The 24,737-nt window shown below is 46.8% G+C and overlaps 1 protein-coding gene across 1 annotated transcript; it reads right to left on the bottom strand.

Moving 5' to 3' along the window:
* Positions 1 to 3,317: 3,317 nt before the first annotated feature.
* TUBB (tubulin beta class I) lies at positions 3,318 to 20,065 on the bottom strand. The gene is made up of 4 exons (XM_053378657.1): positions 19,824 to 20,065; positions 7,219 to 7,327; positions 5,759 to 5,869; positions 3,318 to 4,458 (listed from the first exon to the last, which is right to left on the bottom strand). The coding sequence occupies exons 1-4, from the start codon at positions 19,878 to 19,880 to the stop codon at positions 3,401 to 3,403; spliced, it is 1,335 nt and encodes a 444-aa protein (XP_053234632.1). The 5' UTR covers positions 19,881 to 20,065; the 3' UTR covers positions 3,318 to 3,400.
* Positions 20,066 to 24,737: the final 4,672 nt, after the last annotated feature.

Raw genomic sequence — 24,737 nt, 5'->3', positions numbered from 1 at the left:
AGCACAAATCCTAAGGAGCAAGGCCTATTTTGTAATCTCCCGTGAGGACATTCGGGCTGGGTGAATATTAACCAGCATGACCGCATTCGTCCTACTTTGCTCTGAACAGACAAGTTCAAAGAATACTTTCAAGTACAGCGGTACCTCAGGATGCGAACGGGATCCGTTCCAGAGCCCCGTTCGCATCCTGAATAGAATGTAAGATGCGACTCCGCATCGTGTTTTGCCGCTTCTGCGCATGCATGTGATGTCATTTTGAGCGTCTGCGCATGCGGCGAAACCCGGAAGTAACACGCTCCATTTATTCCGGGTTGCAGAGCACAACCCAAAAAGTGCTCAACCTGAAGCACATTCAACCCGAGGTACAACTGTATCCAGGTGGGCCCAGAAACAAGGGAAATTACTGTTAAACTCAACATGCACATTCACTGCTGTACACCTGGCTAATTTTAGCTGCCTTTGTAGCTCAAATCAACACTTTGCAGGGACCACCAGCCCCCAAGCAAAATTCTAAGGTCACTCATCATACCCACTGCTCTGCAGCTGTCTATCACCCACTCTCACAACTCATGTTCCTTCCTCCTCCAGCACAAGGAATAAAGGTTATAAACTCTCATGCACACATATAATCTAGTTCTCAGACTAGTTTTTGAACTTGGTACTATTTTCAACCCTTTCAGGTACACCACTTCTAAAATGTACCATATTTTTCGCTCCATAGTTTTTGGAGGAGGAAAACAAGAAAAAAAATATTCTGAATCCCAGAAGCCAGAACAGCCAGAAGGATCGCTGCGCAGCAAAAGCAGCGATCCCTCTGGCTGTTCTGGCTTATGGGACAGCTGTGCAGCCGGCATTCGCTCCATAAGACGCGCACACATTTCCCCTTAATTTTTAGGAGGGGGAAGTGAGTCTTATAGAGCAAAAAATACGGTACTTTGCAAAATGCACCTGCAATGTTACGCTTCCTTTATATTGAGATATGGCAAACCTGTGCAGGCAACCCAGTGTTGCACTCTAAACTCCCATCAACCCCTGCAAGTATGGCCCATGGTTTGGGGGGGGGGGGAATAGGAATTAACACATATGATCGTCTACAGTTGCAGCTTCCACTCCTGCTTTATGGGATAAATGGATGGATTTTCTCTCAGCCTCATTTCATGATAAACTAGCAAAAATAGTTGTTTTTAATGTTATGGAGATGCCTTTCCCCCCTGTCACTTAACTGTGCAAGGATGAGGGTCTGCAGAGGGACAGTGAGGACACTCAACACAAAAAGGAAAACATAAGAAACCCTTTTATTTGTTTACAAGACAACTTTTCAATATGAAAAAGCAGGGTTTTTTTTTCCCTTTAAAAAAGTAAGATGAGGCAGGGAAGAAATGAGTGAGAAGCGAAAGGGGAAAAGTTGCCGAGGCAACAAGCAGGAGATTGAAAAAGCCAGGCGTTGTGGTGGCAGTGTGACCTTTCAGATGTATGACCCTGTTTAGGAAGATTCAGAACTAATGTCCCTTTCCACTAGCTCAGCGATCCCTTGGAACAACATGCCTTCCTTAGCTACTTCCTACAGGCTGGATACTACAACAGAAGACTGATCTACATCAACAGCAAAAAAGAGGCTTAAAAAAAACATCACATTTGAGTATTCTCATGGATAAAGAGCTCACTGAAAACAAAACCTAATTCAGTTCCTCTTTCCTAATGCGGTTCCTCTTTCCCCAACCACCCAAAATATTCAAACATGGAATCTCCCAGTCCCTTTTCAGACAAACCTTTCTCCCATCTGCTCTGTGTGTGCAGGTCTTTGCTGCCCTTGTTAAGTGCTAACCTCCATCACTCCTCATTGACCTTTAGCCTTACCTCCAACTTTTACAACTGTGAGCAAAAGCAAACTAAGCCGTGGGTACTTCGGATTTGTAGCTACCTTTCAGACAAAGTATTTTTTTAATGGTAGTTATTTCTTCGAACAGCAGCTTGCCTTTTGAGTTGTGGCACAACTCCCTTGCGATCTACTGCTGCTTGTGTTTATTCCAACTAAGAGTGCACCCAGCACTTTGGGCCCAAACAAATCAGCAATGTCTCAATCTCTGCCTCAACCTTTGGTAGGGGTCCAAAATGTTGTTGTTTAGTCGTGTCCGACTCTTCGTGACCCCATGGACCAGAGCACGCCAGGCACCTCTGTCCTCCACTACCTCCCGCAGTTTGGTCAAACTCATGCTGGTAACCTCGAAAACACTATCCAACCAAAATGTTATTCAGGACAAAAAAATAGAGTGCTTTGCTCTTTTCTCCTATAGCTCCAGGGCTTTTGAGAAGCCAAGGCAAGGAGAAAAGTTCTAATGAAATAGTTTGAAGGTCAGGCTTTTGGACATCATATTTGGCAAAATCAGGGAGAGGCAAAGAACCCTCTTTGGCTTTCACACCACTTTTGGCTGACTTCACAAACAAGAATAGAACACAAACATCCAGAGGCACAGACCCTGGAGGCAATGAGCATTAAATGAAGGGGCAGGTGCCTGGCATGCCAAGTGTTTTTATATTGCAGGCATACCATGTAGGTAGACATATAACCAGGTGGTTCCTGCAAAGAGAACTTGCATTTTGTTCTCTTGGTCAACAAATGCCTTCTACGTTAATGTTGGTTGCTTTAAGGTGTTCCAGGGGCAAGATGATCCACTGACAGATTTTTTCAGAAACTAACATACAGGGAAGACCAAGCAGTCTTTAGAGAGTGACCTACTGGGGTAGGAATCCACCAGACTTCAAACCATTTAAACACCCATTCTGCAGGCTACCCCAAAACTAAACCCCAACTTCCTATTAGAAAATGCACTTTGAAACCATTGGCCTGTGGCTCAGATTAGCAGAAGTCAGGTTATTATTTTCTGCTTGGACAGAAAGAAAACTTGCCTTTGAGGAACATGTTTCCATTTTAAAGTCAGCTACCTTTCTACTTTTATCTGGAATGGGTCCCCGTGTCAGAACTGATCCAACATGCTCACACCCTTTTGCAAATAAAAAGGCTCTTGGCCTTGTTGCTTCTTAACAGCTCAGTTGATTAACTATGGCAGATCAGGGAAAGGAAACCAAACATCACTAGTGACCAAATATAATCATGGATAGACAGAACCTCTTCTGTCTTTTCCTGCCACTCTCAAGGGACTCTGAGCAGCCGTTTCATTGTTAAATCAGCCACAGGCTGTTCCCACCACTGAGAAGAAATGCAGAGAGGGTTAAAATAGAGAGACTGGCCCATTAAGAGACGCAGGAAGGGGTTGACAGGCTGGAGAGGAAGGAAAAAGAAACAGAACGTGGAGATGCAGGGTTTTTGTTTTCAATTTTTATTTTTGTGCGGATTTATTGACTTTTCTGTTTTGTTTCCCGAACTGCCAGCAGACTCGCCTCAAGCTTCCTCCTCGGCCTCTTCGCCGAAATCCTCCTCTTCCTCTGCCGTGGCGTCTTGGTACTGCTGGTACTCGGACACCAGGTCGTTCATGTTGCTCTCGGCCTCCGTGAACTCCATCTCATCCATGCCCTCGCCCGTGTACCAGTGGAGGAAGGCCTTGCGCCGGAACATGGCCGTGAACTGCTCGGAGATGCGCTTGAAGAGCTCCTGGATGGCTGTGCTGTTGCCAATGAAGGTGACGGCCATCTTGAGGCCTCGGGGAGGGATGTCGCAGACGGCCGTCTTGACGTTGTTGGGGATCCACTCCACGAAGTAGCTGCTGTTCTTGTTCTGGACGTTCAGCATCTGCTCGTCCACCTCCTTCATGGACATGCGGCCCCGGAAGACGGCTGCGACAGTTAGGTAGCGCCCGTGACGGGGGTCGCAGGCCGCCATCATGTTCTTGGCGTCGAAGACCTGCTGCGTCAGCTCGGGCACCGTCAGGGCGCGGTACTGCTGGCTGCCCCGGCTGGTCAGGGGGGCAAAACCGGGCATGAAGAAGTGAAGGCGAGGGAATGGCACCATGTTGACCGCCAGCTTGCGGAGGTCAGCATTCAGCTGCCCGGGGAAGCGGAGGCAGGTGGTGACGCCGCTCATGGTGGCCGAGACCAGGTGGTTGAGGTCGCCGTAGGTGGGCGTGGTGAGCTTGAGGGTGCGGAAGCAGATGTCGTACAGAGCCTCGTTGTCGATGCAGTAGGTCTCGTCTGTGTTCTCCACCAGCTGGTGCACGGAAAGGGTGGCGTTATATGGCTCCACCACGGTGTCGGACACCTTGGGAGAGGGCACCACGCTGAAGGTGTTCATGATGCGGTCGGGGTACTCCTCCCGGATCTTGCTGATCAGGAGCGTGCCCATCCCGGAACCGGTGCCGCCGCCCAAGGAGTGGGTCAGCTGGAAACCCTGGAGGCAGTCGCAGCTCTCCGCTTCCTTCCGGACCACGTCCAGGACAGAATCCACCAGCTCGGCACCTTCTGTGTAGTGGCCTTTCGCCCAGTTGTTCCCAGCTCCGCTCTGGCCTGTACGAGGCAGGAGAAGGGGGGAGAAACCATGACGCTTGGGCCAAGCTGGCTCATTCTCACAATCACACCTCCCGTGGCTTCCCAAGCCCACATCATTCACATTCGGTGTGTCTCCCTGAACTTAAAACTAGATACAGTCATACCTTGGTTTTCGTACAGCTTAGTTCTCGAACATTTTGGCTCCCGGATGCTGCAAACCCGGAAGTGACTGCTCCAGTTTGCAAACTATTTTCGGAAGCCGAATGTCCAGATGGCCTTTGGATTGGCTGCAGGAGCTTCCTGCAGCCAATAAGAAGCCGCTCTTTGGTTTCTGAATGTTTTAGAAGTCGAACGGACTCCATTTGACTTCCAAGGTACAACTGTAAATCCTTTAGCCCCCCAGTAGCAAAGAACAACTCTCTTGGCGCAACCTGTTTTAAGAAAACCAACCCAGTGCAGCTCATATGCATCTTCTGCTTGGATAAGGTCAAGAAGTTCGCTACATGAATATGGCCCGAAACGGGGAAAGACGCTAATTATGGACTGTTGGGACTTTGCAAAAGCTGGAAGGACAAACCAATCCACCCAATGCTAGAAAGTGGTCAGATATGCAGCTCAAAGGGGCTATATCCACAAGGAACAATGTAGTAATAATAATAATAATAATAATTTATATGCTACCTTGGGGGGGCCTTACTCCTCTACAGCAGTGGGGGGGGATCTTGGTGCCCTCCAGATTTTGCTGGAATGCAAATCCCACCATCTCTGACCGCTGCCCATGCTTATCGAGGCTGATGGAGAGTTGGGAGTGGGAGGATCGCAAGTTCCCCCAGCCCTGCCCTAGATGCGCTGCTCAGGCCATTGGGAAGTCTTTCAGAGGCAAGGCTTAACGTCATTTAAAATGCTGGTTTGGGCACCGTGCTTTTGGGCAGCTCACAGATGGCCAATTGCCTACAAAATTTGTGTACGCAGCAGCGCTTCCTTTGCCAGGCTGATTACAGGGGGAGAGAACATGTGGTGAGAAATGGCTCCTGGACATCACTCCCTGTTACTCTCAAAGCCTGGTGTCTCTAATGCACAACTGGGGGGCGGGGGAGAGAGTAACAGAAGCAGAAGAGGAATTGTGGTGTTTCCACTCTCCCTGAAACTAACCGAAAGTGCACACCCACACCTTCTCCATGGGAGCAACCTATTCTCTTCTCCTTTCCACGATAAAAGAGGCCAACCCAACTAGTTTACAGAAGGCATTTGTTTGCAGTCCTACCCCCTTCCCTCCCAACTACAGATAGAAACAGCAAAGATTGAGATTGCATCTTACCAAACACGAAGTTGTCTGGTCTGAAGATCTGACCGAAAGGTCCAGACCTCACGGAGTCCATAGTTCCTGGTTCCAGGTCAACCAAGATGGCACGAGGGACATATTTGCCACCTGGGAGATAGAAGGGCAAAGGATACCTGAGAAAGAGGACTGCGGTTCCCCATCCATGGTTCCCCTTCCATAACAGAAACCATGTTGCTAGCTTCCTATCCATTCAAGTTAAATGCAAGCTTTTTAATGACATTCAGGTTTATCAGTAGAATAGAATAGAAAGTCACCAAGGAGCTTTGAGAAGGAAAGTACATTAGAATACAAGCTATTTGCAAGAGACACTTTGGACAGTGAACAAATGTGTGCTGGGACTGATGACACGGCTTGAAGGCTCATTGGAGCTCAAGGATGCTTCATCTATTATTTTACTGCCTGCACGTGGGAATAGCCTCCTATATAGATCCCTGGTAGGCAAAGTATCAAGGGATGAAAAACAATTTGAAGCTTATCCCTACATAGCAAAAGGAAGGGAGTAGATGAAGAGCGCAGCACCAAATAAGAGAGAGAGGCAAGCAGCAATTCTGCTGGTTGGGTTATTATGGTCCAGCAACACCTTTCCAAGTTCCATTTTGAGGCTTGCCTTCCCCACCCTCAGCAGTTAAGAGCAAGGAGCTTGCATTTAAATTACAGTGGTACCTCTAGTTACGAACTTAATTTGTTCCAGAGGTCCGTTCTTAACCCAAAACTGTTCTTAACTAGAGGGATGCTTTCTCTAATGGGGCCTCTTGCTGCCGCTGCACCGCTGGCAAACAATTTCCGTTCTCATCCTGGAGCAAAGTTCTCAACTAGAGGTAACTCTTCCAGGTTAGCAGAGTTTGTAACCTGAAGCGTTTGCAACTCGAGGTACCACTGTATTATTTTTTAAAGCTAACACAATGAAAGATGAAATTCTCTAAAGACTGAAAAGGTTGCACCAAGCAAGCTCTGGCAGTATGACCCTGAAATGCACAGATCCAGTATACACGCCTTCACACTTGGGAAACTTTCCATATTCCCCTTTTCCTACTTATACTTAGAACAAAAGGCACAATAATGAGAAGAAATGGTAAGAAAAAAGGCAGGTTATTCAGATACAGTGGTACCTCGGGTTACATATGCTTCAGGTTACATACGCTTCAAGTTACACACTCCACTAACCCAGAAATAGTGCTTCAGGTTAAGAACTTTGCTTGAGGTTAAGTACAGAAATCGTGTTCCGGCGGCGCAGTGGCAGCAGGAGGCCCCATTAGCTAAAGTGGTGCTTCAGGTTAAGAACACTTTCAGGTTAAGTACGGACCTCTGGAACGAATTAAGTACTTAACTCAAGGTACCACTGTGCCGAGTTATGCATGCTATTTGCAAAAGTAACTTTGTGAATCAAAATGTTCCAGAACACCTTGTGGGGGGGGGGGAGAGAGATGAATACTCACCTGTGGCTTCATTGTAGTAAACACTGATGCGGTCAAGCTGTAGGTCACTATCGCCATGGTAGGTTCCAGTGGGGTCAATCCCATGTTCATCACTAATCACCTCCCAAAACTGCAGAGAAGAAAAGGAAGATTCAAGTTAATGGCCGTGGACACACCACAGTCATGGAAGCAGCACGACGTGGCCACAACATATCAGGAAATCAGTTCTGGCTAAGGCTTGAAGCCACATCAAGACTGAGTTAATACAATGCGCTCTACCCTTCAGAAGCAGAAAGCATCCAGCATGCACCAGCTAGAATGTTTAGCAGGACCATCCTGCCATGTTGCCACTTGTCACCATTTCGCTCCCTGACACAATTCAAAGAGGTGACTTATCTAAATGGATTGTGCCCAGGATACCAGTGGGATCTCCTCCCATGCTACCCAGCCCACTCTCCAAGATCAGGAGGAGAGGGCCTTCCACTTAGATTGGAGTGGAGACACAGCTGAGGACAATGACAATCGCAAGAGACAGGGCCTTTTTAGTGCCTGCACCAATATCATGGAAGACTGCCATGCACAAGCATGACTAGCCTTCTCTGGTTGCTTTTCACCTGTTTGTAAACAGGGAACACTGTGCAACTGATTGCTGTACGTGTGCGGCACCCACAGGAGTTTCTCCACGTTGCAAATGTTCCCACAGGCCCAAAATGGTTAGCAACCCCATTCTTCTAAAAGCAATACTTTAATGACAAAAGGTTGTAGTCCTAATTGACAGGAACGCAGCACTCTTCATCTAGCAGCAGTGCTCTACTGCACAGTGGCTACCCAGTGGTGAGAGACGTGGACTTTGCACATGCTCAAGAGCTACTCGTGATCACCTCAGGCTGTTCCAGGTCGAACCTGAACACTGAAATCTAGTTCTGTGGTCCTGTGCCAGCTGAAATCAAGACCTGGAATACAGATTTGGGGAAAGCAGAAATACGAGTGGGAGAGCGAGAGAGAGAGAAAATGCTAGACTCCTTCCACACTACCTTAAAAGGAACATCTCCACTCCTCTCCCCCATCCAGTCATCTTAAAGGAGAGACTGTTCGTATCTCCCTCAGAGGCAGATGGGCTGAGTCAGCAGCTGCTGCAGCCAACACAAGCCCTGCCTTGTTCTCCTGGAAGGCGAGCCATGGATGGGGAATGGCTTTTAGCTGCAGCAGTGTCCATTGGCTTTCCCCTGATCTAGAAAAAGTAAACACCCTTCTCAAGAGAAACTAAGGGGGCACAAACTTCATAATCAGAGCCTCTGTCTCGCAGCACCCCAATATATCCTTCTATTTTATTCAGTTACGGTTCACTCCTAAGTGAAGTTGTGTTCTCACTCCCAGAAGGCCTTGCTCCATTGCTAGGAATCAGAGGGACGCCATTTTGTTTTAAAGCAAACTTCCTTCAACAATGGGGCCCCAGATGTCATTGGACTACAACTCCCATCAGCCCCACTCAAGCTTAAGTCAGTGGTAATGGGAATTGTAGTCCAACACCATTTAAGGACCCAGGGATCGAATAACGTTGCTCCAAACCACAATTACAAACTTTTGCCTTGTGAAATCCATCAGGCCGATGGTTTCACATTGAAGAGGGCAGTGTCTCTTCACAGTACTGGTCCAGTCGATTAAAGTGCATTGTTGTCTCAAGAACAAGCGGTTTCCAACTTGCCCTGCTCCATCTTGCCCTGCACTTGAGCCATCGCCCACCCTCAGTAAGAGAGGCAATTCTGATCCGGGGTCATATTTAACAAGGAATGGGGGGCCTTTTCTGCAGTGGCCCTACATCTCCCCAACACTACCAGCTGTGATCTGACAAGCCCCAATACATCAGAAGAGCCTTTATGTCTGCTTTTTCTTGAGCTGTGGTCAAACTGCTGGTTTTTCTTGTATTTTTGGCAGAATGTTTGTTGCTTATTTTCACTTTATTTATCAATTTTGTCGTCATACTGTATTGTAACTGCACACAAACTTCAGAGCCTCCCCCCCACCCCCAAAACAGTATAGAAGTATTTTAAGTGGATAAACATGATGCTGGACTAATCTACTTCATTCCTCGCCCCTCCAAAATGTCTCTTCTCAGCAGCCAGCCCTAGAACCACATTTGTGGCCTGCCACGCAGTGCAAGTTATGCTAGTGTTGGGCATAAATATTATTAAATTACCTCACGTGACATCTTGCCTAGCAATTTCCATGTGATTTACAGGCATTTCGAAAGCCACCGACATACCCAACACACCCCTGCGGTTTCAAATTGCAGAGAAAGCTTGGTGTGGGTGGACAACTCATCTTTTTAGGGAAGCTTGATCCAACCATTACTCTGTACTTTGGGGAAAAACCACACACAAAATTTTTCCTCAAAGCACAGCTAGAAAACCCCTGCCATTAGTCTTGCTCCCCTCCACCTGACTTCCTGGTCTTGAAAGAGTTTTGAAAGAGGGTAAGAGAAACGCAGGAGGGAAATGGATCAGTGTTGTATTAATATCAGAAAAGGTAAGTGAGGTTACAGGGAACCAGGCAGAGGGCCTTCTTGGTAGTGGCGCCCACCCTGTGGAACACCCTCCCATCAGTCGTCAAGGAAATAAACAACTATCTGACTTTTAGAAGACATCTGAAGGCAGCCCTGTTTAGGGAAGTTTTAATGTTTGACGTTTTATTGTGCTTTTAAATTCCCCAGAGTGACTTGGGGAACGCAGCCAGATGGGTGCGGTATGTATGCATAAGTATTATATATAAATTTATTATTATTATTATTACTACTACTACAGTGGTACCTCGGGTTAAGTACTTAATTCATTCCAGAGGTCCGTACTTAACCTGAAACTGTTCTTAACCTGAAGCACCACTTTAGCTAATGGGGCCTCCTGCTGCCGCCGTAGCACGATTTCTGTTCTCATCCTGAAGCAAAGTTCTTAACCTGAAGCACTATTTCAGGGTTAGCAGAGTCTGTAACCTGAAGCGTATGTAACCCGAGGTACCACTGTATTGGAAATTTCCAAAATGGCAGAAAGCCTTGATTGGGATGGGGAAGGGCTTTACAGGAAAAGAACAATAGACAAGTTTTCCTTGGCCCCTGATTTTGTGTTGCCACAGACCATGGCAAGTTTTTGTAACACGCTGCTCCAAAACACCATTTCTGCGTACCTGCCCCCTCATCCATCCCCACAGCCAAGCTGGCAATCAGGAAATACTTTGCGGGCCTGTTGAGCCACCAGCCTAGCTCCCGATTTAAATCTTAAGATCCTTGGCATGCAGGCATTAAATATAACCCCGTCAAGAGCGCAAGCCACCTGCTGCTGCTGAGGTTCTAACAAGGTGCATGTGTCTGAGACACACACTTATGGGTGTTGCACCTGCCAACATGACTACACACCAGACACCTCCATCCCCATTAACCTAGCCGGGACAGACAACACCCCCCCCTTTCAGATGCCTCTTCCGCCCCCTTCCCCCAGCTCCAGGGTCTTCAGGCCAGCTGCTTCGAACATGAGCAAGGTCTCTCACACATGCCAATAAGCTTTCAACTGCATGGACTGGACAGATGGCAAAGGACTGAGGTTAAGCTGCTTGTATCCGGCCTTTGTGGATCAATTCCCCAGCGGGGGGGGGGGATTAGAGCTCCTTCTGGAAGCTGGAAGTCCCAAACAGGAGAGAAGAATTAGTTGAGGGAGCCCAATTAGACGCAGGGAACGAAAAGAGACATGCCCAAAGGCCAGCGTGATGAAATAAAAGACTGTTTCCACTGGTGGGGGTGGGACGCAGGTTAAAACCAGGAGAGAGAAAAGCAAAGGTATCTTGTGAATTAAGATAGGGAGCAAAGGCCAAGCATTAGGACAAGACAATGGCTCTGGACCTCTCCTTAGTGCAAGCAGCAACACAGGTTTCCGTCACCTACTCAGACATTCAAGACTAGGCAGCCGAGATACAAAAGCGGAGTCCCCACTGCTGTTCATGAAAACTACACAGTACTACTTGCCTGTATCTCAGCTCACTGCTGTGTTTTTTTTAATGTAAAACGCCCACAGAAGTAGGTTGTCTGGGTAAGTACATAAATGCAACAGATATATATGCACTTGGGGTTACTTTATCCTGAGATAAGGTTTGGAATCTGACAGGGACAGGAGGAAATTTGGCAGTGATAAATTAATATCCCGCACTGCCTGGTGCCTTCCCCCTAGTCCAGATAAGAGCAGAAGCTATAGGGCGATACAGGAAGGCATTGGATAGACTCAGCTATCTATCTTGAACAAGGTTTCCTCTAATCTTGGAACAGAAGCCTGATTCTGGAGTTGGAGCCCTACAGAACCACCGAGATGTTGGTCTGTGATCGTGACAGGTGATGGCATCATGACCCATCTTGCCTGCACCCCTAAGGTTGATAATAATAATAAAATTTTATTTATATCCTCACTTTATCCATCAATCAGGAGGAGTTGCCCCCCTTGCCTAAGCTTGCTATGTTGGAGAAGAGAGCAGTTCATTGAGGAGCCGGGAGACAAAAACTATTAAAATTATGTGCAAATTCCTCTGTGTGTGTGTGTGTGTGTGTCACTCTCAGGGAGGCCCTTCACTTCTATAGAAATCAAATCCAGTAGGGAAAGGGTTACTATACAGCCCCATCTGTCCATCCCCTGTGATGAATGGGTAGGGAGGCCCCTTAAGCTGCCACAGGAATCCATCTCATGGTCTGGGGAAAACAGAACTCCATTTTCCATTTCTGAGGACACCCCTCCCTCCCCCCCATCACCTCCCTTTAGGCCACAGCTGTGGGTGGTTGGACAAAACATTCCACACATTTCTCAGCGCCAGGGTAATGGCTGACTGGAGGGACACGGACTGACCAAACCACCCTTACACACACACACACACGCCCCCCCAAGGGACACTCTTACCAAGACAGCTGCTCGGAAGGAAAGGATAACTAAGAAGGCAGACACAGCAGACCTTAGCTCTGCCCGGGAAAAATTAACAACAGCGCTACCGAAGTTCAAGGGACTTTCACCCTGTGTGAAATCTAGTCACCCAATGTTGATGAAGGGAGACATATTCTGGGTCCTTTCCACAGAGCATGAAGGACTTTTAAATTCTGGGGGGACATTTACAAGATTGCTGCCTGTTTCTACTCAAGAGAAGGCAGCCAGGAGCTCGGCACAAGCCTTCTTTGGCCAACTAAGAGCCTGTTGGATCAGAGTGTACAGCTACAGAAGGAGAGCAGCCACCGTGGTCAATAGCCACTGATAGCCTTTAACCTCCACAAATTTGCCTTATCCTCTTTTGAAACCATCCAGTTGGTTGGTTTCATAGTTTAATGATCCGCTGTGTGAAGCACCTGCTCTGTCCTGAATCCTTCATCATTCAGTTTCATTGCATGTCCACGGGTTCTACTACTTTCTCCCATGTCAAAAGTTGTATCCTTATGCACCTCAGCTGCAATCTGGTTTGCCTGTCAAGCAGATTATGAGAGGAACCTTCAGGAGGAGCCTCTCTTGCTGCTCACACTGGGAAGAAGGGGGTTAAGAGAGAATTGCCCAAATTGACTGCATGGGAGAGAGCCCATGGGCAAAGTTAAATCCTCCAATGCTTTTTCAGTTAAAGACATCCTTCCCAGACACCCTCAATTATCCGAAAGGCTCCCATGAAGAAAACAGGGCACACTTCGTTTTTTGTTGCAACAGATGGCAAGAACAATGGGTGGAGGCTGCAATGAAAGATTTCAGGTAAACTCTAGGAGAAACTTCCTTAAGGTAAGAGGTGCTGAGACAGTGAAGCAGATGGTCTTAGGAGATACGGTGGGCTCTCCTTTGCTGGAGGAATAGGAACCAGGGATGCTGTTGGTGAAAGATCCTGCACCAGGTATGAGGTTGGGATAATCCCATCTGACTCCTTGAAGTGTTGTGATTCTAGAGCAGGCTTCGTCAAACCTCCAGATGTTTTGAGACTACAATTCCCATCATCTCTGACCACTGGTCCTGCTAGCTAGGCATCATGGGAGTTGTAGGCCAAAAACATCTGGAGGGCCGAGGTTGAGGAAGCCTGTTCTAGAGCAAGGAATTGGCATGGCCATTTCCCCACGCCATAGCAGGGTCTCACAATTACTTTAAGGCGACTTACTTACCACTTAAGTCATTCTGTCATTCACAATCAAAGTGGCTAAAGTAACTTTTGCTACATTTCCCAAGCTTATAAAAGGATTCCCCCCTAACTCATGTGGAACAAGGGACTGTAGCTATTCCAGATTAATGCAAAGTAGAATCATGGCAACTGCAGATGTGTAAAGGCAATTTTTTCTGCCTCTCTCTAGCTCCCTCCTCAAAAAGGGGGGGGGATTAGAGTACTAATCTACCTAACTTTGAAGACAATTAAGGGACACTGAGATCATTTATGTAAAGTGCTATGTGATCATGCAGCACTATCTCATAAACATGGTTGTTCTAATCTTTTAACAGCAGCATTATATGCCCATGTTTTGAGATCACTCCCATATAGGTTAATATTTAACATTAACTGCATTTTTGTTCTAGTAGGCAGATTAAGACCTACGGTTATGTAAGCACCTGCTATGTGTATCAGCTACTGCTATTGGGCGATTAAAGTTATCATAGAGTCCTCATGTGATCAAGTGACAAGGCCACTGTGTAATGCTCGCAGGCATCTCACAGGGATCTACGTCAAAAAGGATATTTTAAATATTTCAGGCTCCACCGTTACGAACAAGAGCAAACTGTGGCAGGGGTTCGTTTAGGAGCAAGGCAGGCTATATTCTCATACTGCAAAGAAATAATTATCAGGAACCTATTTCCCAGAGCACCTCAGATGATGCACTGTGAAAATAGCCACGGCTCTGTGTCATTCCTTCCCCAAAAAAGGCATTAGCCCTACTCTGGGCATGCTCAGAGCATTAGCAGATTTATATATCCTAAAAGGGACCTGCATTCCTCATTCCTTCTTGCTTTAATAGCTGAAACGGAACAAAAATTGTAGAAGGGAGTTTATGGTGTGTTAGGGAATGCTTGCACTACCAAAGCCATTATTGGGTTTTATATGGCTTACACCGCCATGGCTTGCTTCAAAGAATCATGGAGCACAGCTGTAGTTGGTTCAATCCCATGGAATATCCAAGGAGGGCGAGGAAAAGATCCCCTCTCTTAAATCCTGGAGAGCTTCTGCCCATCCATGCAGAGGATCCTGAGCTAGATGAGGCAATGCTCCCATTCAGTAGAAGGCAGCTTCCTTTGTTCCCATGGGAATTGTGTTTTATGGTGCTCAGAATCCAATTAGCATCTTCCCCAACCAGCCTCTCATCTTCTCAAATGTTTCGAGTCCCTAGTATGGACGCAGCCTTAAGTCCCAGATGGCTGGGGCTGATGTGACCTGCAGTCCAACAGCACAACTGGAGGACACAAAAGCAAGTAAAAGCTGCCCTGAGGTCAAGGTGGAACAGTGCAGACATGACAGGCTGCGGCCTAGTCGCATCCCCCCCAAACACCATTCAGGGACAGGTATATCCTGTAGGGAAAGAGGAGTGAAGAACAGAGAAGTTAACCACGAATCAACAGACCATCTATACTTGCCCAACTCCAAACTTAATATTGTCTTATCGTGGAGTGGAGTGGGTGTGTCAGGGAAGAGAGGGACAGTACATAGAAAATGAATTTTGCTGTGACCAAAAATGTTCTCAAAGCAAGAGAGGGGAACCCCAGGCCTGGCAGTGGGAAGGCTAAAATGCATTCAAATTTTATTAACTCTTTCCTTCATGAAGACCAGAGTCAGAAAAGTAATGCCGCTTCTACCACTGCTGCAGAAAGTTGTACTTCAATTTGAAAACACCCGCTATTTTCTTTAGAGAATTCCCTCGCCAAGATAGTGGAGACTCACAATCGCTTCACACGTTTTGATTTTTAGACATACATCTAAAACATAGCATGGAAGAGAAATCTAACTGGTATACAATAATCTCTTAGCTGAATTCAGAGCCAGAGTTGAGTGGCCAACATTGGTTAAGTTAGAAAACGAGGCAACAAAAACTCTGTGACCCTACAGCTCCCTTCTTCAAATGCCCTATTGAAGTTACCAAGGCAGCATTTACACTTTACCTTTAAAGCAAATACTTCCCCTCAAAGAATTCTGGGAACTGTAGTTTTTTTCGGGGTTGATTGGAATTATCACTCTGTATGGAGTTAACTACAGAGCCCAGTCTTTGAGGGGCAGAGTGTTTTAAAGGTAGTGCAAGTCACACCAAATTGAAACATTTAGAACATTTTTTAAAAACCCACAAAAAGCTAACTTGAAACTAAGCTATCCGTACTTTATGGCCAAGTTTGCTTGTTTAAATGGAGAACGTTAAAAAAAGATCTGTTCAAAAGATCTGACAGCTTATGTCGCCTTACAATTTGTCCCACTTGAGGGCTCTGGAAGCGTTTTTTGTCTTGATGGCTGTGCCAAAGCAGCTCTGGATGCCTGTGTGTGCCATTTGCTGGCCAAAAACACCCAAGGCACTGCAGAGCCATGAATTTTTAAATACACCAGGGGCGGGGGCAGACTCAGTTGGTCTGGCCTCACCCCGCTGCAGATCCAAGCTGGCAAGAAACTGCATTTTTTTTAAAAAGCCAAGCTAAGCACCTACTAGAATTGGCAGCTCTAAGAGGTTCCAGAATATGTAGCTCTGGTAGGAAGTTTTTGCTCAAAGGAAGGGGGGCACGTTCCAAAATTGATGCTCGTTTTGTAGAAAGATATGGCAACAATGCACCCGAGGAGAGTTCTTCGGCTCGGAATGGAATACGCTCTCTCCTTTTTTTTAATTCATCAGGTGCCAGCAGAGATGCGGATACACGCCCTCCTGCCTACGAAAGAATGTGCCGCAATGTAGGTCATCCAGAGGTGAGCTGGGTGGGGCACCTGAGAAATTGCAGACACTGGGGTTGCCTGCTTAGGTGCATCTTCAAGCAGTATCATAAAAGAGGTAGCATTTTACTCATCAGCTGAGTATTCAGGTAATGGGACCACAATCCCCTAGTATGAAAGATTTCCATAGTATTTTCTAAGCCCAGTGCAACAGGAAGAAGGCTGGCTAATCAGATTCTCTTTCTCTCTCTCCTCCAACAAAAGATGTACAGGGCAGCGCACCAAACTGGATGACTCTTACCTGCAATTGCAACCTTATGCCCTCAACCTCAATCTGTGTCTGTTTAAAATATACCATTCTTTTTAACCAGACACAAGTCAGTTTATAGCCTTCCCAAGCTACAACTTTACTGACATTCCACTACATTCTAATAAGAGCAAGCATGGTTTGCAGGTCGGGTTTAAACCCCTGCCCCCTCCCTTAACGCCATCCTTTAATACATCTGGGTTTGGTGGCTCTTCTTCACAGCCCCCATATTAACGAGTAACTGTCACTCATTTTGCAGCGGAGGCAAAACCTGCATTCTGCCCATCACAATGTGTATAGACGTCTCTGTGATCTCCCCTAAGGGTCCCTGTTAAAAGCCATGCACACACATCCAGTCTCGCACAAAATGGAGCATCTGACCAGTGTAAAATCCACCCACACTGATCTGACCCCTTCCAATTCTACGGTTTTATGGAAGATAATTAAGCAGGCAAAGCTCTAAAAATATTGCCTTTAGGATTACGACTGCACCCCTCATTTAAGGTGATAAAATGTGGGAGGAAATCGTTCCTTCGTGCAATGTAGATTGACATAGTAATATGCAAGCTTTGGACCACAGCAGATATAATTTTTTTTGCCCAAGTGGAGAAGTATCATGTGAAAAACCAAAGCTTGCACAGTTCTTTTACAACTACCAAACTCTTGACAAGATGTCCTTTATTTCTTTTACCCCTATTGTACTAGGGAAGCATATCAGCTACCCAATTATTTTTTTTAAAAAAGCTTATTCCTTCATTTAAAGATGTACCTCACAATAGCTCTGCACCATTTTGATTGTAATTTACACCAGACAGAAAGCGAGCATTGGAAAATATTTACTATTTCCCTTTAAAAAGCACGAGGACTGTAGGGTCCTGCTTTGAACAGAAGTGAAAAGTGAAAATCCAAAATTCCCCTTCATTTTACTTCATTTGCATTGTGGGGAAGGGCTAGCAGCCGACCACAGGATGCCATTCCATTGTTCCCAGCTCTACTGTAAGGGACACACCTTAAGAGCTGTCACTCCTTGCAGGTCTTGCCTAGCATACAAATAAGACCGCTATCCTCCAATCTGCGGACGCAGTACTACAGTCTTCTCTTTTTTTGTTAGTATGGCTTGAAGCCCAGCTCAAGTTGACCGGGCTCCTTTATTTTTTTGCTTGGAAGATGCTTTTACTATTCAAGCCAGCAAATGGAGAAAGAGATTTATCTTGATGCTCCCGACAGATGGGAGAAACCACAAGATTGCTACGTTTTTTAGGTCACACACACAGGCTCAATCTTGGTTTCTGCAGCAAGTAGTGCTAGAGAGAGTGCTACAACCCCTCCTCCCTCCCTTTGCTAGAGAGAGAGAGAGAGAGAGAGAGAGAGAGAGACCCACCCAAACCAGACAGCAGCCATTACAGGCACAAAGGACGGAGGAGAGTGGTGATGTGGCTACGAGACAGAGTCATCATTCCAAGGCAATTTGCAATAATGGGAAGGAAGAGAAGTAGCCCGGGAGCCTCGACACTGGAGGGAAAGAAGCTGGGGAAGGAAGGATCAAAGAGCACCCAGACATTTAAAGTGGGGGGGGGGGGAGAGCAGAGCAAATGCGCCAGCCCTCCAGCCATGTGCTCCTGCCTCGCAGACAAAGAAGGTGGAAGGTGGTGGGCGTGCCATTCGGCGCCAGAAATGGCATTTGCTCAGCAGAAAACGGGAAAGGGCGCGCGGGGGGAGGGGAAAGGCGAAAAACAACAACCCTAGTTTCTTTTTTTTTAAGTCACGAGGCGTTTTATTTCAATGAAATAAGATACCAAGAATCAAAATCGTTCTCAGCAACATTCGACGGGCCATTGTTGCAACAAAATCACAACAGAGACCTCGCGGTTCCTTCCTCCCATTTTTTCTTTTTTTGCAAACAAAAGGATACTCTGACTGCCCCGGGTGGGGGAGGGGAAGGATCAGCTCCCACGTTTCCACGAGGGTGGGAGAGGCAGAAACGTAGTGGGGCATTACAGCACAAGCTCTGCAGCCCCACACCCCTTTGAATCTGGGGGTGGGAAAAGCACCCTCCCAAATCTAAGATTACAACGAAGCTCTTGCAATTGACCGGGGGGTCCCGGCTTTGCGGCCACCAACCTACTTTGCTACTAAATAGCAGCTTTTTCAAAATACACCCATGATCGAGTTTCGGCCCCTCTGCTTTTATATCAATAACAGTGTCGGTTTTTTTTGTTTTGTTTTTTAAGCCATTTTCTTGGGAGAGCATCGGAGGGGCTTTTTGTTAAGCGAACAAAAAACAAACCCTAATATATATATTTTTTTAAAAGCAGAATCCGCCCAAAGCCAGAAGGAAGCCGGGGTGTGGCGAACAACCGCGTGGTTCGCGCTAATCTGGTCCATTCCGTTGCAAGGAAGAGAAACCGTATCCTGCGCCTTGCACTTTAAGGAGCGGGCAGAGCTGAGCCTCGATCGATTCCGCGGTGGGGGGTCTTTTGGGGGGGGAGTCAAGCCCTTTTGCTGGAGATACCCCCCTCTTTCTCCAGCTGTGTCGTGCGCGTTTTTGTCTCCCCACGCCTACCGATCATTCGAGATCGTTGCCCCCCTACTCTGCCGTTTTACCCCCGAAAAAAAACCTTCCCATCCCACCCGTTATCCCTTTAGGTTAAATGATCAATGCATGCATATCTGTGCATTTTATTCGGGCCAATTGCCACCCCAGGTTGAGAACAGGAAAACACGGTCGCGATGGAGCAGCCCGGGCTTTTGCTCCCCGCCTCCTCTTTCCCCTCCCAAAAAATTCAAATCGCACCTTCGTAGCGCAGCCGATTTGGCGCTTAAATCTACACGCAACGTTAGACCGATAGATCAACTGGCGCGCGCGCTCGCTCGCTCACCCAACCCCACTACGCCGAGCGAGCGGGAATGGGGAGGGAGAAGATAATACAGCTTTTCTGGTTGACTCATCCGCCGAAGAGTCTAATCCCGTTAATTTTAAATCGCGGCATTTATTACGGGAAGACGGCACTCCTCCTCTTCCTTATTTTAGAGGAAGGTCTTTATTTTTATTTTTTTTAACCCACACACCAGTAAACATTGTTTTATAAAGCAAGCCCAATGGCAGACACGGATACCCTCCCACCCAAATCCTTTTCACCCGGACAATGGCTTCGCCTACACAGGCAGCCAATGCACTTTCTAGAGAACCGAAAGAACGCCGCACGGCGTTAGAAAAATCGGATTATATTTAGCAACGACCACACGCTGAAAACAAAACAAAAAAAAGGTCAGAGACTCCTGCTACTGTCCTTATTTTAAAATTAAGCGCGCCGACGTGCAAAGCGAAATATTATGCCACCGTGGCAAGTACCTTAACCCGTTTTACCGAATTGCACCGCTGCACCCCTCCCCCAAAATAGGATCTGTTGCATTCACGCGAGAAATATATTTATGGCATCCTCACCTTAGCACCGATCTGGTTACCACATTGCCCAGCTTGAATGTGGACGATTTCCCTCATTTTGCTTGGATTTTATTTATTTTTTAAATCACTTCCCCACACTTTTAGCTTGTACGCTTAAAACGCCGCGGTTTGATTTTTTTAAAAAAAACACAGAACGTTGGGGAGCTCAAGGTTCTCTTCTCCGAACGCGGCGGCGGAAGCTGAACGTTCCAAAAAGGTTGGCGAGGGAGGCTGGCGAAAGCCAGACAAAGCTTTTATAAAGTAGCGGGCGGCCCGCGCTCCGATTGGCCGAAACGGCTCAGGGGCGCCGAACTGATTGGATGGCGGCGACAAGAGACACGTGGTGGAACGAGGGGGAAGGCCGAGCTGGGTGTGGCGGCTGATAGAGGCGCAGGGGGATGTTGGGAGTTGCGATTTTCCTTTTGTTGTGACAAAATGGGGAGTAAGGGGGCCGCTGTCGAGGGGGCTTGGCATGATGGCGGGTGGTGCACATATAGTATGTATATTGATGCAGAATGCCGGAGCATGTCTGTGATGTAATACCGCAGGCACTGATTATATAGATGGTGTGCAAAATTGGCCACCCAATTTCATGCAGTCTCCCCCAGGAATGAAGGGCAAGCATTCATATGCAGTATACTTAAAAGCATGCAGGGAACCTGTGGCCCTGCAGATGTTGTTGCGCTGCGTCAGCCGCAGCCGGCAGGACCAGTGGTTAGAGCTGTCCGGAGGAGCACTCAGCTCCCCATTCCTCAGTTGCACCACTGTGAGTGATAAATTACTCACTGTCAGAGCCTTGAGAATCAAGTTTTCTCTATTCCTGGGTAGCTTTGTCCTGGTCTACTTATTTGCAAAATTAAAAAATAATAATGTGGTACCAGAATGTGTGTGTGTGTATTCACCATGACAGTGAAGAGGATAAATCCACAATATATGTGTAAAATAAGATTACATTCATGCAACGAGTTTGAAAAACATCACAAGTCTGTAGATCAGCTTAATATAATTGGATCACCGTGCAGAGAAAGCCTGGGAGAACAAAGGAGTTTTAAGCAGGCAACTAAATGCCAGTGCTGGTGGTTCATTGCAGTGGCGTAGCGTGGGTTGTCAGCACCCGGGGCAAGGCAAGTAATTTGCGCCCCCTAACCCTGAGTGAGCCAGGTAGGGGCAGAGAGCTGCGAGTGCGAGCGCCCCCCCAGATGTTGCGCCCGGTGCGGCCGGCTCCTCCCTGCCACCCCCCAGGGACCCTATAAAACCTTTAGGGGGCTAGCCTCCCTCTACTAGGGTTGCCATATTTCAGAAAGTAAAAACCAGGACACCCCGAAAGTTGTTGAGCTTTTTAAAGGAAGAACCCATAATTTGAGCACTGGCTGATGTCTATATGGGATTGGTTTTGGTAGGACTTACTTTCCATGTAAGAGTACTGAGGACTGCTGCATAAACCTTCCTGGCTTTTGAAGCACATTAGTAGGCTTCAGCGGGACACGGGTGGCGCTGTGGGTTAAACCACAGAGCCTAGGGCTTTCCGATCAGAAGGTCAGCGGTTCGAAGGGCTTTCCGATCAGAAGGTTGGCGGATCAGAAGGTCAGCGGTTTGAATCCCCGCGACGGGGTGAGCTCCCGTTGCTCGGTCCCAGCTCCTGCCAACCTAGCAGTTCAAAAGCATGTCAAAGTGCAAGTAGATAAATAGGTACCGCTCCGGCGGGAAGGTAAACAGCGTTTCCCTGCGCTGCTCTGGTTTGCCAGAAGCGGCTTAGTCATGCTGGCCACATGACCCGGAAGCTGTACACCAGTTCCCTCGACTAATAAAGCAAGATGAGTGCCGCAACCCCAGAGTCGGCCACGACTGGACCTAATGGTCAGGGGCCCCTTTGCCTTTTAGTAGTCTTCAGCACTTCCACGAACTCTGCTCTCTGGCAAGCCATTATGAGCAGCCGTTCATCCTCCCAACTTAGATGCTGCAAATGTAGGTGCTGGTGACTTGTCTGGGGTGCCTTGGCCCCACAGACCTCAACTAGGAAACTCACCAGCCTTGGGCAGCACTCAGGTCGACAGATCACAGTCCTGGCCCCACCATGATGGAATGCAATTCTTTTTTTTTTCTTTTTTTAAATAATATTTATTGCTTTTAAAGATTACAAAAAAGGAAAAGAAGAGAGAGGAAAAAAAGATGACGACAAGAGAGAAAAAACAAAAAAGAGAAAAAACACAATACAAAACAATATACAAACAGCACAAAACACAACCCAAACCCATTAAACTAAACACATCAAATTAAACTAACCAAAACCCACTCCCTAACCCTAACCCTAAATAAAACAAAAACAAATTAAAAACATACATACATCATCCCTTTTCCATACTCTATCTTTCATTCCCTTGTTTCCTCGACCTCTTCTCACCTCCCTTTTTGTATTCCACTTCTAATAGTTTTTTCAGCAAATCCTTTCCATCTTTCTCCATTTTCTATCATATTGTAAAGAACATATTTTTTTAACCTTATTTTCCATTAAAACTAAATTACTTATATACGCTTAACTCCTTATAACATTTCTGCTAAGTCCATAGAATATCATTCCACCGTTTTTCTATCACTCATTAATTTTACCATATTTCTATATATAAACTTTAAATTTTCCAATCTTCTTCCACCATCTCCTCTCCCTGGTTTCGGATTCTGCCAGTCCTTTCCATCCACTCCATATAGTCCATCAACCTGGAGATCTTATGTCCGAGGCTCTTAACTCTTTTCCAAGTCCCTTCTGCAGGTCTTCTTCATATTCTTTGATGCTAAAAATCAAATTTCGGGGAGGCACCAACCCAACAGTACTTTTATTCCTTCTGGACAGGTCAGCCAAATTTCCATAGTTGAAACTGAGATCCATAAAGTATTTCAGAACATATTTCAAAATCCCTCCAAATCCAAAGGCCTCCAAAACTTCAATCTCCTCCCAACCCAAGTCCAAATCCCAAAAGTCAGTTAATCCCTGCAGAGAGGGATCTTTCCAACTTTTTTTCTTCAGTCCAAGCCGGGGTCCAAACCTCGAAATCTGACTTTTTCTAAAATCAATCATTAAAGGCCTCAACTTACAGTCCTCACTTTGCTTCTGTAAAGCTAAGGATCCCACTTGTATTACTTTATGTTCAGCAACAGCAGCTTTCTCCTTCTCCTCCTTCTCCTCCACTATTTGTCCTGCCAAAGTAGATTCCTGTACCAGATCCTGAATTATTTCTGTGTTGTTGCTCGCTTTTTGACTCAAGTTAGTCACTTTCTGTTCCAAATTATCAACCTTAAAAGTCATGTCATCCATCTTTTTATGAAGCTGTTCCAGCGAGCAGCTTATCTTACATAAAACAGTCACAATAGCTTCTCCTGTCAACATTTTTAAATGGTCCAAGGTCAATCTCTGGTTCTCAGAATCCTTATCTTGCAACTGGAGATCTCCCAGTTACACTCCTGTAACAGTTTCAAAAACTCTCTTCCCTCTAGGGGGAAACAGTCTCCACTTGTATCAGTTCTTTCAAGCACAACTCAAGCATTAAAGATAGTTTCAGTTTTAAGTTACTTTTCCTCCTTTTTAAACGCAGAAAAGGACGATGGAAACAGTATCTTGCTCTTATTAAGCTAGCTGTCAAATCTGTTCTGTCAATGAACTCTCCCCAAACGTCCTCTGGCAGCCCTTTCCCAGGTTCAGAGCAGTGGTAATTTGATTTCTCACTCTCTCCTGCAGGCTCACTAGGTCCAAAATACCCCCCTCTTCTCCTGCTTCCAAGGGGGGTTTTGTATTTTAAACAGATGGACGTTTAATCCTTTGCCAAAAACTTTCAAAGACTTTAGCTTGTGACGTCTTTGCTTCAGTCTATTTACAAAAGCGGAAGGCGGACTTCCTGTTTATGACCTTCCCGCTTCAGTGCCAAATTAAGGTATTAAGGTATTTAAAGATCCAATTTTCCGTTTTACTCACGGGTAGTTGTTTAAAATCCAATTGTCCACAGGAAAAAGTCAGCGCTCTCCGGCAACAGCAATGCGGCTTCACTCCATGAAAGAAGCAGTCGATTCAAAGCACCGCGCCGCTCACCCCACGTTGCTCCGGATCCCCAAAACAGGGTTTCCCCACGAGTAGGGGAGGCGCAAAAGGTGCCAGCCGAATCCCAGGTTCACAAGCTTCTCCCACTTGTGATTTCTATGGGTCTCCGCCTTCGCCGTGGCGGTCAGACCCTGCTTTTCACGGAGCAAGTTCCTCCCGATTGGAGGAGCTCCGCCATTGCCGGAGGCGCCAACCCGGAAGTCCATGATAGGATGCAATTCCATTCAAATAATAGTTATGATTCCTGAATTTGTATCTACACATGTAAAAAAGCATCTGCAAATATTATGTGACTGGGTGCACAGAACAGCATTTATGAACACAAGTGAAAAGTGTCCCTGCTAAGCTCATCTCTATCTTCTGCCGCTACAGCCACATCAGCTTCCTTGTTCGGCCATTACTCTAGCTCTCTTTTATGGTTTGCATCAACGTCAAGGCTCTTGAGCTCATTTTCGAAAGCACTTCCCTCAGTGCTAGCCTGAAATGGGCTTGAAAGACCAGCGCCATCTGCCCCGTGCTAGAGGCAGGGTTGGCCCATTCATGAGACAAGGTGAGGCGACTGCCTCAGGTGGCAAAATTCACAGGGGCAGCCGATCCCAATGCCAATCTTTATTCAGGGCCGGCCCACCCACGAGACAAGGTGAGGCGACTGCCAGAGGCGGCAGGATCCACTGGGGCAACAGTGGTTCCTGATGCCAATCTCTCCCTGCCTTTCTTCGGTTGTAGATCATCCTTCAGCCTTTCCTCCCTGGCGGGGAGGGGAGGGCCATTTCGGGGTCTGCCTCAGGTGCCAAAATGTTTCGGGCCCACCCTGGCTAGAGTCTCAC

The sequence above is a fragment of the Podarcis raffonei genome, chromosome 2, assembly GCF_027172205.1.
Source record: "Podarcis raffonei isolate rPodRaf1 chromosome 2, rPodRaf1.pri, whole genome shotgun sequence".
In the NCBI taxonomy this organism is placed as follows: domain Eukaryota; kingdom Metazoa; phylum Chordata; class Lepidosauria; order Squamata; family Lacertidae; genus Podarcis; species Podarcis raffonei.
Note: the sequence above shows the minus strand (reverse complement) of the source record. Positions and strands in the feature narration are given on the sequence as shown.

Excerpts from the sequence above, each read along its gene's own strand:
- TUBB (XM_053378657.1), bottom strand. The coding sequence starts at position 19,880 with ATGAGGGAAATCGTCCACATTCAAGCTGGGCAATGTGGTAACCAGATC. Across the intron at positions 5,870-7,218 it reads TTACTACAATGAAGCCACAG|GTGGCAAATATGTCCCTCGT; the intron begins GTGAGTATTCAT and ends TCTATCTCCCAG. Across the intron at positions 4,459-5,758 it reads ACCAGACAACTTCGTGTTTG|GCCAGAGCGGAGCTGGGAAC; the intron begins GTAAGATGCAAT and ends TGCCTCGTACAG.